Source organism: Rhinopithecus bieti, unplaced genomic scaffold (assembly GCF_001698545.2).
Source record: "Rhinopithecus bieti isolate Rb0 unplaced genomic scaffold, ASM169854v2 scaffold_1017, whole genome shotgun sequence".
NCBI classification, from domain to species: domain Eukaryota; kingdom Metazoa; phylum Chordata; class Mammalia; order Primates; family Cercopithecidae; genus Rhinopithecus; species Rhinopithecus bieti.
Genome location: NW_016803657.1, coordinates 2639180 through 2654365, shown reverse-complemented (window position 1 = coordinate 2654365; position 15186 = coordinate 2639180). Strand labels below are relative to the sequence as shown.

Sequence of the window (15186 nt, the reverse complement as noted above, 5' to 3'; positions counted from 1 at the left end):
CACCAGGGAGTGTGAGGCCTGCCATACGTACACCCGCCCGTGTGTCCCGGCTGCCGGGTCCTGGCCTTGGGGCACCGCTCCATGGGGTGCAGGTGGGAACGCACCACGGCTTATCCTCTTTTCTTGTGAGGGGCCACCTGCTGCTCACATGCATGCTCTGCGCTGGGACGGGGGCCAGGGCCGTCTCAGACACCAGGTGTCCCAGCACACGCGCCACGGGTCCCGCAGTCACCATCACCCACTTCACAGAGGGGAAAACAGCCCGGAGTGGAATAGGTCTGCTCAGGTCCCCAGGAAATGGGGCAGACCCAGGAGCCTCCGGCTCCAGTTCCTGTCTCCAAAGGAGAATGTGGGCCTCGCCTCCCTGCACCTGTCACGCGCATGGAGGAACAAGGGCAGCCCCGGTGGTGTGGCTCACAGTCTGGCACTGCAGGCCGACTGCCTCCAGGTACAGCCACAGGAACTGTTCCAGGAACAGGAACAGAGTGGGGTCTGCAGGAGTCCCAGGGCCTGGCGGGTGCAGGGCTCACATGCTGAGGACACCTGTCTGCGCCTGTCTCTGGCTGGATGCAGCCACCTGCTGTCTCTCTGCAGCCCCAGCTGGGTGGGCCCTCAGGGGAGCTCGGTGGGTGGGAGTGCAGCTTCAGGGGTGGGAGAGTGGGCAGGGCCCTGGAAGCGCTCCTGGGGGCTGGCAGGGACTGAGCTGCAGATGGCACCAGGGAGTGGGGATCCCACAGGGTCGGGCAGGGGGAGGCCTGGGTGTAACCGGAAGCAGCTGCTGACCCTGTGGGTGTGGGGGTGGGAGTTCTCAGGGCCCTCCCAGAGCAGTCCGAGCTGGGGGCTGGGAGGGGAGTGGGCAGGAGGACCCGGGGACTGGGGGAGCCCCTAGGGCCTGGGCACTGCGCACAGGGCCTGGGCCCTCGGCCGCATGGTGAAAGCCCGGGCAGGCGTAGTGTCCAGGGAGGCCGGGCTGATGCCAGGCGGGGGCAGCAGGCAATACTTCTGCAGGAGGCCAGCAAACAGCAGGAAGAGCTCCGTCCTGGCCAGGCGCTCCCCGACACAGACACGGCGGCCTGCAGGGGAAGTTGAGGCACAGAGTGGGCTGTGCCAGGTCTGCTCCTGGAGGGGAGGGGTGGGGACCTCCCCAGGGGGGCGGAGGAGCAGCCACAGCTGCCTTCAGAACCTGAGATCAGGAGGTGGGAGTGGAGATGGCAGGTGGAGCTGGGGACGTCCCACCCCTGCAGCCCTGGTAGTGCCACCCCACCCCAGCCACGAGGGCTGCCGACCTGCAGAGAAAGGCAGGAAGGCCTCCCGCTTCACGAAGTGCCCGTTCGCGTCCAGGAAATGGCCTGGGTTGAACTGGCCTGGGGTCTGCCACTGTGTCTCATCCAGCAGCACCGAAGTCAGCAGGGGAATCACGGGCGTGCCCTGCGGGGGCAGCCAGGGCACAGAGAGGGGGGCCCCAGGGAAGGTGGGATGGGGCCCAGATAGGGAAGTTTCATTCCAGGATGTAGATCCTGCCACACCCACCACACCTGGTGTTAGCCCACTTTGCGGGTGAGGCACCCGAACCCAGGGAGGCCATGTGACCCCAGGGCACACAGCCAGGGGCCCCGAGGATAAAGAGGACACCCAGGATGCACGGAGAGGGACACCCCAGGACACACAGAGGGGACCCCCCAGGACACATGGACAGGGATGCCCACAGGACACGTGGAGGGGACCCCAGGACATGCAGGGAGGCACCAGGTCTGTTGGCCAGAGCCGCAAGTGCTGGGCTGTGGGGTGAGGGCTGCCTCCCTCCTGCTTCTGGCTGGACGCCCTTTATTGCTTCCAGTTGGGGAGCCCTGGGCCATCAGGTACCCACCGGAGGCTCAGCCGTCCCAGTTCCCCTGCAGCCCCGCCGAGGCCTACCCCGAAGGAGATGGAAGGGGCGAGGGAGGCCCAGCCCCACCTTGGGGAGCAGGAAGCCGCCCAGCTGCATGTCGGTGGCGGTGCAGCGGGGCACGTGCGGCAGGAGTGTGATGAACCGCTGCACTTCGTGGAGCACAGCGCTGGTGTAGGGCAGCACCTGCTGGTCCTCCGGCCGGGGAGGCCGCCCACGGCCCAGCACGCGGTCCAGCTCCTCCTGCACCCGGCCTGGGGCGAGGGGTGGGCCACGTCGGTGGGAGGGCCGTCCTTCGGCCCTGGGGGTCCCCCGGGGGCAGGTGTCGTCTCGCCCGGCGCCAGGGTCTCACCCTGCACGTCCGGGTGCCGGCCCATCAGAAGTGTGGCCCACTGCAGTGTGGCTGAGGTCGTCTCCGTCCCGGCCATGACCATGTCCAGGGTGCAGGCCACTGCGTTGTCCTCAGCAAACAGGCCCTCGGGGTCATGCCCCTGCGGAGGCATGGGGCAGGGCTCAGTGGGATGATCTGGGGTCTGTCCCCCACCCCACAGACCCAGCCCAGCCCTGGGCTCCACTGTGGATGCCCCAGTGATCTGGGCTCAGCCATCCCCCAGGCAGGCACTGTGGATGCCCCGTTTCCCAGACGAGGAGACTGAGGCCCGCCAGCCATGGAGTGGGTGAGCTGGTCGGAACTGGTATGGACCCCTCCCCAAGCCTGCTCCCTGGGGTGGCCCTCAGACGCCTACGGCTTCGAGGAGATAACCTGGGTCCCCCGGCACAATCCTGGCCCTGCTGGATTTCAGGGCTCCACATAGCTGCACACGGGGTTCCCCTGGCGCATGTGGGGCCGCCGCGCCTCCAGAGTGTCCTAAGAATGGCGCGACCTCTCGATCAGTTTCGCAGGACGGGCCGGTGCAGTTTGGAGGCAGGGACCCAGCCAGGAGGTAGACGTTTGAACAAGCTTGGTAAGGCAGGGGAGCCAGAGATGAGGACCACAGCCACCAGGGCTGTGCACCCTGGCAGGCAGTTGATCGTCCCCAGCGGCTGGTGTTCCACCAGGGACTCTGGGCAGATGTGCTGGAGCGGCCAAAGCAGGGAACCCTCGCCCTCACAAAGGAGGACAGGGACTCCCCAGGAAACCCCGTCCGTGCCTGAAAGGGACAGTCAGGCAGCGTTTGCACAGCAGGACCTCCTTCCAATCCTGGGAGGAGGAGGAGGCGACTGCCACCGTGGATTAACCTTGAACATCCTCTGTGATCATGGAAGGGGAACAGAGCAACGTCAGACTCGGAGAGGTTGGGGCTCCGTGGACACGAGGCTGTTATCTGGAGGGGTTGAGCCTGGCACCAGCGGGTGCTCCGTGACCGCCATAGCCACCCCGCCGTCATGCCACTTGCCTTCCTGGCGTGTCCGTGATCAGCCAGTAGCGACGTCCCCACCGGCTCCTCCGTGAAGGACTGCCGCCACGAGGCGACGCCAGGGAACGCTCCGCTGCCCTGGCGCTGCCCCGGACCACACAGTGCCATGCAATCTCCATCTTCCAGGTGGGCTCCAGGCCCGCCTGGCTGCACCAGCAGGCAGGGTGGTCTCACCCTGGCTAGGACGGGTGGAAGCTGTGCCCCCCGCTCTCGCTTGTGAACCCGCCGCTGCCCTCACTCCTGTCACGGCCCTGCCACTGGGAAGCCAGGAGGACCAGGACCCGTGGCCTCTGGGTCCAGCCGTGACGCGGGTATCACACCTGAGATGCAGGCTTCGGTAAACACACATCAAATACGGGGAGGACCCAAAAGAGGGAAACTTTACATTTTGAAGCAAAATGAAATGCACATGAGTTCCAAACATCAGAGGGATCAACTTTTGTGGTTTTGGGGCACTGTGAAGGGTGTCGGCTGGAAGGTGCCTGGACTGTCAGGGCTGGAGGGGACATGGAGCCCCCGCAATCCTGGGGAAGCCATGCCTGCCTCCCACCCCCGCCCTTGAGCAGGTGCATCTGTCACTGATGAGGGCGTCCGGGGAGATCAAGATCCCCCATTTCCTGGAGAGCACAGCGGCTGGTTTGAGGCCACACAACCAGCTAACGTCAGATGGGTCTGGATTCAGGCCCTTGAGTCTGATTCCTTTTGCAAGGTGGGAGGGCCAAGAGCTGAGAGGGGACAGTGCTGGGGCCCCTGTCCTTCCCCTGCACGCCCAGCACCCCGGGCTCCACCCCACTCCGAGGACGGGAGGCAGCCCCTCACCTGCAGGCCAGGGGACCCCAAGAGGACCATGACCTCATCGATGAGACCCAGCAGGGACACGAACACAGGGTCCCGGTAGTCGAACCGGCGGCCGAAGAGGAGCATGAAGGTGATGTTGGAGGGAGCCCAGCCCAGTAGGGCCAGCGGGAAGGGCTGGCCTGCGAGGGAGACAGGCCTCAGGCACGTCGAGGCCTGGGGAGGGGCGTCCCCAGCCCCCTGCTCACCTCCATAGCCATCCAGCTGCCCCGAAAGGCATTTCAGTTCCTGCAGAATCTTATCAGCCACCGGCTCCCGGCCCACGCCCAGGCTGTGCAGGGCACGCACCGTGAACTGGCGGGCAGCTCTCCAGCGCGCCCCGGACGAGAAGAAGATGCCTGTGGGCAGATGCAGCGCCCAGTGAGCCCAGGTTCTCACCCCTGCCAGTCCCACCAGGTGGGCAGATGTGCCCAGCGAGCCCAGGTTCTCACCCCAGCCAGCCCTGCCAGGTGGGCAGATGTGGTGCCCGGCGAGCCCAGGTTCTCACTCCAGCCAGCCCCACCAGGTGGGCAGATGTGCCCGGCAAGCCCAGGTTCTCACCCCAGCCAGCCCCGCCAGGCGGGCAGATGTGCCCGGCGAGCCCAGGTTCTCGCCCCAGCCAGCCCCGCCAGGTGGGTAGATGTGCCCGGTGAGCCCAGGTTCTCACCCTAGCCAGCCCCGCCAGGTGAGTGGGCAGGAAGTGAGCAGGCTGACCTAGGGGTAGTAAGACTGGCTGGGCCCTCACCCCCATCTCCACTCCCGTCCCCCTGGACTAGACCCGGCCCCTCTTGACTTGGGATGAAAGGACACCTGCTTGCTGGTCCTGAGCACCTGACCTGCTGTGTGGGCACCTGGCCCTCCCCAGCACCAGCCCGGAGGCCCAGCTCCTGCCTGCCCTTCCCCAGGCCACCCTGGGAGCCTCTCCCGTGGCTGGAGCCCCCACCCCTCCTGGGATCCAGGTGCTGCCACACCCAGCAGCCCCCACAGCGCAGGCCACACACCTACCTCCACCTCGCTGGATGAGCTGGAAGATGGCGATGGGAGGGCGGTCGGCTAGCTCCTGCCCAGGGCCTGCCAGCGCCTCTTTGACCACCTTGAACCCTGTCAGCACCACCATCTTCTGGCACCCCAGGTGCACGGTGAACACCGGCCCGTAGCGTTCCGAGAGCTGGCAGGGATGGCAGGCGTAACCCGGGCAGCCCTCACCCACAAGGCCCCCTTTAGGCCCCCTCAGGACGGGCCTGTGCTGGGCAGGGGTGGGGACAGAGAGGAAATGGGGGCAGGTGGAGGGAGGCGCCCAGATGCCATACAGCCGGCTGTGCAGGGTGGAGCAGGCAGCATCCAGCCTGGAGCCCACAGAACCCCCTCACCATCTGGTGCTTGGCATGGCTGTTGTGGGCTTTTCTTTTTAGCCCAAATTCCCAGGGGCTCTTTTGAGCCCTGAGTCCAGGCAGCAGGGATGGGGGCTGGCTGTCTGCTAGGGTGGCACTTTCTGAAATGCCAGAGTCTGCACAGAGTGAGAGCCTGACAGGCCCGGCCCCCAGAGACCCTGACCGTCCTTGGCTGCAGCCCGGCCAGCAGCACCCCAGCCCACAGTTGGGGGCAGCCAACTGCCCGACTGGTCAGTCCTGTCCCGCTGACCCTGCCTGCCTGAGTGAGGACTGAGCGACAGAGCCGGTCAGGCTGCCCCGTGCTGTGTACGCATACTCTCTGTCCTCAGCATCCCTGCCCAGGAGGCACGGGTCCTCTTCCCATTTCACAGATGAGGAAACAGAAGCTCAAAAGTGGGAAGTGGGGCCGGGTACAGGGGCTCACGCCTGTAATCCCAGAACTTTGGGAGGCCGAGGTGGGTGAATCATGAGGTCAGGAGATCGAGACCACGGTGAAACCCCGTCTCTACTAAAAATATAAAAATTTAGCTGGGCGTGGTGGCGGGCACCTGTAGTCCCAGCTGAGGCAGGAGAATGGCGTGAACCCGGGAGGCAGAGCTTCCAGTGAGCTGAGATTGCGCCACTGCACTCCAGCCTGGGTGACAGAGCGAGACTCCGTCTCAAAAAAAAAAAAAAAAAAAAAAAAAAAGTGGAATGTTTTTACTGTTGAACACCTGAGGGCCAAGAGGGGCTGAGCAGGCAGCTGATACGCCCAGGCCCTCCTCCCATCTGCTGTCCCTCAGCCCGGTCTCCTGCAGGCTTTCAGCAGACACAGCCTCCCCCAGGGAGCCCTCCAGACTCCTGCCCCTGTGCTGGACCCTGGGTGGCACTTCCAGGGCTGCTTCTTACTCACTGTGTCTGCTTCCCTCTGGGAAAGGGCGGCTTTCCCTTCCCAAAGGCAGGATGGGCCCTCCGGCCTCCTGCGTCCCCCGCTGGGCCCGGCACCATGAGGGAACAGGCCGTGGAAATGGGGACCGGCTTCCCCAGGAGTGGGGCCAGGACACAGCAGCTGTCCGGGCGGCGAGAGCTGCCCAGGCTCCCTGACCTACCTCCATCAGGGACCGGTCCTGTTGCGACAGACGCAGCAAGTGCAGGTTCCCGATGAGCGGCAGCGGGCGAGGCCCCGGGGGCCACCGGGGGGCTGGGGAGGTGTCTCGGGCGTAGGCACGGAGCAGCCCCCAGAGCCCCAGGAGGCCCAGGAGCAGCAAGAGCAGCAGGGCCATGAGGACGTGGCTGGTGAGGCCCCACTCCCCTCCTGGGCCCCGTCCTCCCCGCGCCCTTATAGGCCTCCCCAGGAGGGCGTGCCCGCACCCCACCCACCCCACCACCCCTAGAATGTGGAACGAGCAGTTTGCAGGGCAGCCCCCAGCAGGCGGCTTAAAGCTGCAGGCCTGCGTGGAATGTGGGGCTGAGGCCCTGGTGGGGCCGGGTAGGGGAGCGCAGGACGGGGGCCCTCTGGGGTCAAGCATCCATGTCCCCTGTCGGGAGAGAAGGATGCGGCCCGTGGACTGTTCTGCTGAACCCACCAGTCCAGGCCCCTCGGCCTTGGCCACCCCTCAGAACTGGGATTCACAGGGCTCTGGGGCCGAGGTCCTGGCTTGGAGGGGAGCTCCCTGCCTTTCACAGGCTCTGAGTGGGACCCTATGGAGCTTGGGGTTTGCAGGCCTCTCCCAAACCCCATCCGTGTGCACCCAGCTCTTCTCTGATCAGTTCCCCACCGGGCAAGGGACAGGAGTGAGACCTCAGGACGGCCCGTGAGGGGCCTCAAATCGCACAGCCCTCACAAGCTGCCACCTGCATCTCCCGACACGTTTCCTGAGGGTGTTCACCCCGGGTAGCAGCCTGCTCCTTTTCGAGGGCTGCCGCCCAGCAGGGGATGCAACTGTCTGAGCTAGGACAGGAATGTGGAAGGGCTGCCGGGTGGTAGGTGGTGGGGTTTACGAGCCCTGGCCATCTCGTCTGTCTCCTAAACCGCTGCGAGGGGTGGGAGGGCTGCTGGCAGCAGAAGCAGTGGGGCCTGCTTTGCACAGCCTGCCCTGACATGAGGCAGCTGGAGCCGGCGCCAGTGGGGCGGGACCCTCCCCACCGCCTGTCTCGGGGGCATTGCCCATGCCCTGTACAAACCGCAGAGCCTGAGGCCCTCACCCCTCCTGGGTTTGGTCCCCCCTGATTGGCTGGCAGGCTGAGGCCCTCACCCCTCACCCCTCCCAGAGTTGGCCCCTTTGATTGGCTGGGAGGGAAAGCCCCAGCCACAGTTGCACGCCTCCTGTGGTGGGGAGCTCACTACCTCTATCCTGCGGTACAGCCTTGGGGCCAGGGCTGGGCGGCTGCAGTGGGGAGGGAGTGCCTTATACCAGGGCCACTACTGGGTAGGCTGGGGGTCCTACCTGCCTAGCAAAGCTTACCTAATTAATTCAGGGAACACTTTTTTTGTGTGTGTTTTGTTTTTGAGACAGGGTCTCGCTCTGTTGCCCAGGCTGCTATATAGTGCTGAGTACAGGCTCACTGCAACCTCCACCTCCTGGGCTCAAGCCATCCTCCCACCTTAGCCTCCCAAATAGCTGGGACTACAGGCACACACCACCAAGCCCAGCTAACTTTATTTATTTATTTATTCATTTATTTTGGTAGAGATGGGGATCCCACTGTGGTACTCAGGCTGGTCTCAAACTCCTGGGTTCAAGCAATCCTCCTGCTCTGACCTCCCAAAGTGTTGGGATTACAGGTGTAAGCCACTGCATCTGGCCTAATTTTTTAAGTTTTGGGTTTTTGTTGTTGTTGATTTTGAGATGGAATCTCACTCTGTCGCCAGGCTGGAGTGCCATGGCACAATCTCGGCTCACTGCAACCTCCGCCTCCTCGGTTCAAGCGATTTTCCTGCCTCAGCCTCCCGAGTAGCTGGGATTATAGGCGCGTGCCACCACACCCAGCTAATTTTTATATCTTTAGTAGAGATGGGGTTTCACCATGTTGTCCAGGACGGTCTTGATCTCTTGACCTCGTGATTCTCCCGCCTCAGCCTCCCAAAGTGCTGGGAATTTTGTAAGTTTCTTTTAGAGAGGGAGTCTAGAGGCTGGTCTTAAACTCCTCCTGGGTTCCTACTGTGGCAGCCTCCAAAAGCGCTGGGATTACTGACGTGAGCCAATGCTGGGCCGGCCTCTTTTTCTTTTGAGATGGAGTCTCGCTCTTGTCATCCAGGCTAGAGTGTGGTGGTGCCATCTCGCCTCACTGCAGCCTCCATCTCCCGTGTTCAAGTGATCATCCTGCCTCAGCCTCCCGGGTGTAGCTGGGATTACAGGCATATGCAACCACGCCCAGCTAATTTTTGTATTTTTCGTAGAGACGGGGTTTCGCCATGTTGGCCACGCTTGTCTCGAGCTCCTAACCTCAAGTGATCCACCTGCCTCGGCCTCCCAAAGTGTTGGGATTACAGACGTGAGCCACGGTGCCTGGCCCTCTTTTAAAAATAACTCGTTATGGCCGGGTGCAGTGGCTCACGCCTGTAATCCCAGCACTTTGGGAGGCCGAGGCAGGTGGATCACAAGGTCAGGAGATGGAGACCATCCTGGTTAACAGGGTGAAACCCCGTCTCTACTAAAAATACAAAAAATTAGCCGGGTGTGGTGGCGGGGGCCTGTAGTCCCAGCTACTTGGGAGGCTGAGGCAAGAGAATGGCGTGAACCTGGGAGGCGGAGCTTGCAGTGAGCTGAGATCGTACTCCAGCCTGGATGACAGAGCGAGACTCCGTCTCAAAAGCCAAGACGGGCGGATCACGAGGTCAGGAGATCGAGACCAACCTGGCTAACACGGTGAAACCCCGTCTCTATTAAAAAATACAAAAAACTAGCCGGGCTAGGTGGCAGGCGCCTGTAGTCCCAGCTACTCGGGAGGCTGAGGCAGGAGAATGGCGTAAACCCAGGAGGTGGAGCTTGCAGTGAGCCGAGATCGTACTCCAGCCTGGATGACAGAGCGAGACTCCGTCTCAAAAAAAAAAAAAAAAAAACAAAAAACGTTATTGGGGAATTGACAATACTCCTCTAACGGCCACCTGTAGGTGTTGCTTGCTCTGGAGGTCATGGCTAGGCGCGCATATTTACATTGTTTCCCATCTTAGGCTGTCACAGAACATCCTGCTAAAAATATGTGTCCATACCTGCAAGGATGGGCACAGTTGCAAGGATATCTTAAAATAAATTCCTAGAAACCAGGTGGCTGAGCCAAGGGATTGTTGCTTTCTGATGTCCGGCGGACCTCCAGCGCCCTGCTGAGACGTGTGCGCCTGCAGCCTGGCTGCCCAAGCGCGGAGCCCGGGACTTTTCAGATCAGGCCTGATTGATCCAACCCTGCCGGTCAGATACTCAGCCCTGTGCCATCCCTATGACCAGGAGGAATGCAGCGCTCTGATTGGCTGGCTCAGGTCCTGCCTGGCCCTGACATCAGAGGCAGGGTGGGTGGGGTGGGTGGGTAGGTGGGCTCCCCCGGAGGGGCTGGAGTCAGACAGACCTGGTTCCAAACTCAGCCCCGCACCTGTCGGCTGTAGCAGATGGCAGCTTCCAGAGATGGCCTCCCAGATTCTCCCAACCACACTGTCTTTGCGTAAATGTAATAAATGTAACACTGCAACACTGCGCTTCTCCCTCCACAGGAGGGCTTGTGGTCTTCCCCCTTTGTGACACAAAGTAGCAGAGGCCAGAAGCCGTGTTTGCTCATTTGGCCTGTGGCATTTCACCCAAGGCTTTTGCAGCGCACTGGAGATCCAGCACACATCAAAAAGGAACAGTCCCTTGGCTCAGCAACCCAGGTTCCAGAAATTTAGTTTAAGGCATCCTTGCAACTGTGCAGAAAGAAGTGTGTGCCCTGCCTCAGTGACTGGGTGGCCCCCGGAAGAATGCCCCGGAGACTGAGCAGGCACGGCGCAGGTTCCCACAGCTCTTGCTTGAATCCCTGTATTTTTTTTTTTTTTTTTTTTTTTTTTTTTGAGACGGAGTTTCCTTCTTTGTCGCCCAGGCTGGAGTACAGTGGTGCCATCTTGGTTCACCGCAACCTCCGCCTCCCGGGTTCAAGTGATTCTCGTGACTCAGCCTCCTGAGTAGCTGGGATTACAGGCACCTGCCACCACGCCCGGCTAATTTGTGTACTTTTAGTAGAGACGGGGTTTCACTATGTTGGCCAGGCTGGTCTTGAACTCCTGACCTCAGGTGATCCGCCCATTTTGGCCTCCCAAAGTGCTGGGATTATAGGCGTGAGCCACCACATCCGGCCAAATCACTGCATTTTTTAAAAGGTCAACGATCCTAGCCCTTGCCTCCTCCTATACATAACATATCGTCTGACAGGATCAGTGGCTATAACCTATGACGAGATGGACTCTTGCATCGGAACTTTGACGATCGGATTTGGCTCTAAGTTACCCCTGAGCAGGTACAGAGCCTCCACCACCTGTTGATTGATAAGCCGTGGCCCAAAACATTGCTTTGGAGCAGTCGGACGGAAACTCTGAAACACTCTCCCGGATTGCAGTGCTCAGTAGGAATCTGATTAAAACTAACTTTTAATTCTTCAAAAGCAAAAGTTTTCTCTAGTTGACTCCTTCAATCTGGGTGGGCACTTCTGACCACGGTAGAGGCTGGATCCCAAACAGTGATGCAGTTTCCTCTTGGTTCCCTGGGACACCTGTGCCGTGGACCCAGGCGTCATGCTGTAGGGAAGCCTAGCAGCTTGTAGAGGGGCCCACGTGGAGGGGACCCAGGCCCACGGAACCATGGCCACGCTTCCGCCCAACCCTGAGCCCACCTGCCTGCCAGCCACGTGCACCATCCTGAGTGGATCCTCCTGTCGGAAGTGGAGCGAACCCAGCCGAGGCCCTGTGGAGTGTCTCCACCAAGACCTGTCCACGTGCAAGTTCATGGGTAATGACTGCTGCTAAGTGGGCTGCTTTGTTATGCGGCGGCGGAGAACACAAACGCGGCCACGTAAGCTTCAGCAAGGGATGGGACCCCTGTGAGTCTGTTTCTCAGTGTCAGATGAGGATAAGAGACCTGCTTAACTGGGTTCATTCATTTGCAAACTATAAACGGAGCACGTCCAGCGTGCCAGGCACTGTTCCAGGCTCTGGGAATCCCGGGTGGAAAATGCCTAGCAATGCCTTGATCGCTGGGGCTCAAACAAGGTTCGTTCCCTTCTCTGAGCTTTTCCTTTTTTGTTGTAGACAGGGTCTCACTTTTTTTGCCCAGGTTGCAGTGCAGTGGTACAATCTTGGCTCACTGCAGCCTCAACCTCCCAGGGCTCAGATGATCCTCCCACCTCAGCCTCCGGGGTAGCTGGGACTACAGGTGTGCGCCCCTATACCAGGCTAATTTTGGATTTTTTATAGACAGGGTTTCAGTATGTTGTAGCTGGGACCACAGGTGTGCGCCCCTACACCCATCTAATTTTGTATTTTGTTTTGTTTTGCTTTGTTTTTGAGACGGAGTCTCACATTGTTGCCCAGGCTGGAGTGCAGTGGTGCGAACTCGGCTCACTGCAAGCTCCGCCTCTAGGGTTCGCACCATTCTCCTGCCTCAGCCTCCCGAGTAGCTGGGGCTACAGGCGCCCATCACCATGGCCGGCTAATTTTTTGTATTTTTAGTAGAGACGGGGTTTCACTGTGTTAGCCAGGATGGTCTCGATCTCATGACCTCATGATCCTCCCACCTCGGCCTCCCAAAGTGCTGGGATTACAGGTGTGAGCCACCACACCTGGCCCAATTTTTGTATTTTTTATAGACATACGATTTCGGCATGTTGTAGCTGGGACTACAGGTGGTGCCTCTACATCCGGCTAATTTTTGTATTTTTTATAGACATAGCGTTTCAACATGTTGTAGCTGGGACTACAGGTGTGTGCCCCTACATCCTGCTAATTTTTGTATTTTTTATAGACATAGGGTTTCAGCATGTTGCCAAGACTGGTCTTAAACTCCCGGGCTCGAGTGGAGAGCTGTGATTACAGGTGTGAGCCACTGCCCCCAGCCCCTTCCCCACTTTTTATACCGGTGAACTGCTCATAAAAATTCTTTCCTCTTCTCTCCCAGCTAAAGATCTCATATAAAGCAATAACCATTTGCCAGGTGACAGTCAATTAAAAGCCAGTTGTCACCTCCAGGCCACAGGTCCCTCGGGGCTCCCAGACAGCGAGGCTTAGGGCAGCCCCAAGGGAGGGGCTGTCCTTCCACTGCTAAGCCACTGCTCCGGTCAAGTGAGTGAGCTCTTTGCTGGGTAATAAAAGCTCCCATTGTTCACAACCCTGGAAATGTATTAATGAGTAACCCAGTGTGTGGGCCCCTGGTGTAAAATAGTTGTTTATATGACAGGAACAAGGTGCAATTTTCCTTTTTTCGTTTTCAGTGGGCCCAGAGCCCCAGGCCAATCAAGGCCCTGACAACTGGATATCTGCAGCCCTGGGCCCTCCCTTGGGGCCTTGGTGTGAGGTCCCCACTGCCGTGCAGTTCAGAAACATTCAGTGCCAGGCTTGTGGCTCAGCTCTGGGCACACGGAGCAGAGTCCGACCTCGGGCGCAGGAATCTAATGGTGTGCATTGCAGAGGGGCAGGTTCACCAGGGCCCAGCGATGGGGAGAACTGGAAGCCACATGGGGAGGGGATGCCTGGGCCAGGCTTGAAGAAGGGCAGGTCCCGGGGTGAGGGTGGTTGGGCTGCCTTGACCAAGCATTTGTCTGCAAGCAACCCCTGGGAAGTTGCAGGAACTGGCTCCTAAGCAACAGTGGTTTCAGGTCACACCACGGTCCAGAGGGGGCCAGGCAGCAAACTCAGTGTTGCTGGGGGCCCAGGGTGCTTCCCACCAGGGCCTGGCCAGTGATTGTGAAATGGCGGGGGATGGATGAGTGAGTCGAGGCTGGAGCTTGGGCCATCCATAGCACTCTAAAAGGGCCAGTGTTCGACTTCCTCGTGGCCAGGACAGGTTCGGGGCTGGTAGAGACTATGCAGGTGGAAGCTGGGGTCTTCACTGAGCCCTTTCCCAGGAGTGCTGTTGCCATGGTAACATCAACACGCAAATGCCAGGCCCAGGCCTTACCACTTACAATACACTTACATTCTGTCCTAGGTTGAGTTGCAACTACCCCGTCCCCCATTCATATGGTGAAGTCCTAGCCACCAGGACCTTAGGATGTGACCTTTGCTTTGGAAATAGGTGCCTCACCACTTTACAGGCAGTGGCTCACACCTGTAATCCCAGCCCTTTGGGAGGCTGAGGTGGGCGGATTACTTGAGGTCGGGAGTTCAAGACCAGCCTGGGCCACATGGTGAAACCCCATCTCTACTAAAAATACAAAAAAATTAGCTGAGTGTGGTGGCGCATGCCTGTAATCCCAGCTACTCAGGAGGCTGAGGCAGGAGAATCGCTTGAACTCGGGAAGTGGAGGTTGCAGTGAGCAGAGATTGCGCCATTTCACTCATGTCTGGGTTACAAAGCAAGACTCTGTCTCACAAAAAAAAAAAAAAAGCCAGGTGTGGTGGCGCCTGTAATCCCAGCTACTTGGGAGGCTGAGGCAGGAGAATTGTTTTAACCTGGGAGATGGAGGTTGCAGTGAGCCAAGATCAAGCCACTGTACTCCAGCCTGGGCAACAAGAGAGAGACTCCATCTTAAAAAAACAAAACAAAGAAATAGGGTTGCGGCTGATGTAATTAGTTAAGATGAAGTTACTGGGGTAGGCCCTAACCCAACATGACTGCTATCCTTGTAAAAAGAGGAAATTTAGGTTGGGAATGGTGGCTCATGTCTGTAATCCCAGCATTTTGGGAGGCTGAGGCAGGAGGATTGCCTGAGCCCAGGAGTTAAGGACCAGCCTGGGCAACATAGGGAGACTCTATCTATACAAAAAATACAAAAATTAGTCTGGTGTGGTGGTGTGTGCCTGTAGTCCCAGCTACTCAGGAGGCTAGGGCGAGAGGATCGCTGAGCCCAGAAGGTGGAGGCTGCAGTGAGTCGTGATCGCGCCACTGCACTCCAGTCTGGGCAACAGAGCAAGACACTGTCTCAAAGAAATAAATAAAAATAGGAAATTTGGACACAACACAGGACACCATGGGAACGTAGAGGCCAAGACCAGGTGGTGTTTCTGCAAGCCGAGGAACATCAGAGACTGGCGGCCCCCAGAAGCTGGGAGGCAGGCCTGGGACTGTCCCCAGGGCCCCACCCTGCCCACTGCTTGGACTCCGGGCCCCAGGACTGAGAGCACCTTCCTGTTGTTGAAGCTGCTCGTTGGTGGCACCTGGCTCCAGCAATCGCAGGCAGCGAGTCCACACGCTCTCCCGTCCCTCCGGTGCCGCCTTCCTCCCCGGATGGGCCTGGTGATGAGGCCTCTGTGCGATGGGGAAATCGAGGCCCCGGCAGACACCTGGGATGCAGAGACACCCGGCACCGCTATGTGTCCTTGGGCAATTCGCTGAACCTTTCTGGGTTTCGGTTTCTCCCCCATTCCAAAAGCTGATTCTGCTACCGACTGCTGCGAGGGTCCCAGGGGACGGGAGAGCCCGGGCAGCGCCCACCGGGGCTCAGGAGCTTCGTGAGTCCGAGGGGGCGGGGCCGGGCCTGGGCAGGGGCGGGGCCGGGCCTGGGC

General features: G+C 59.9%; 2 protein-coding genes across 2 annotated transcripts in view; one reads left to right on the top strand and one right to left on the bottom strand.

The window, feature by feature from the left end:
- Window positions 1-885: 885 nt before the first annotated feature.
- Window positions 886-6790, bottom strand: CYP2W1 (cytochrome P450 family 2 subfamily W member 1). The gene is given in 11 exon segments (XM_017894210.1): window positions 886-1073; window positions 1287-1428; window positions 1955-2139; window positions 2238-2376; window positions 2649-2749; window positions 2752-2805; window positions 3940-3959; window positions 4106-4280; window positions 4347-4496; window positions 5143-5305; window positions 6617-6790. Coding segments are annotated over 11 exon segments (1491 nt in total).
- A 112-nt stretch (window positions 6791-6902) lies between these two features.
- The window catches only part of COX19 (cytochrome c oxidase assembly factor COX19), a 15101-nt gene continuing 6817 nt past the window's right edge, over window positions 6903-15186 (top strand). The window contains exon 1 of the mRNA XM_017892282.1: window positions 6903-6996. Within this exon, the coding sequence (XP_017747771.1) occupies window positions 6903-6996 (94 nt within the window). The remainder of the gene's footprint in view (window positions 6997-15186) is intronic.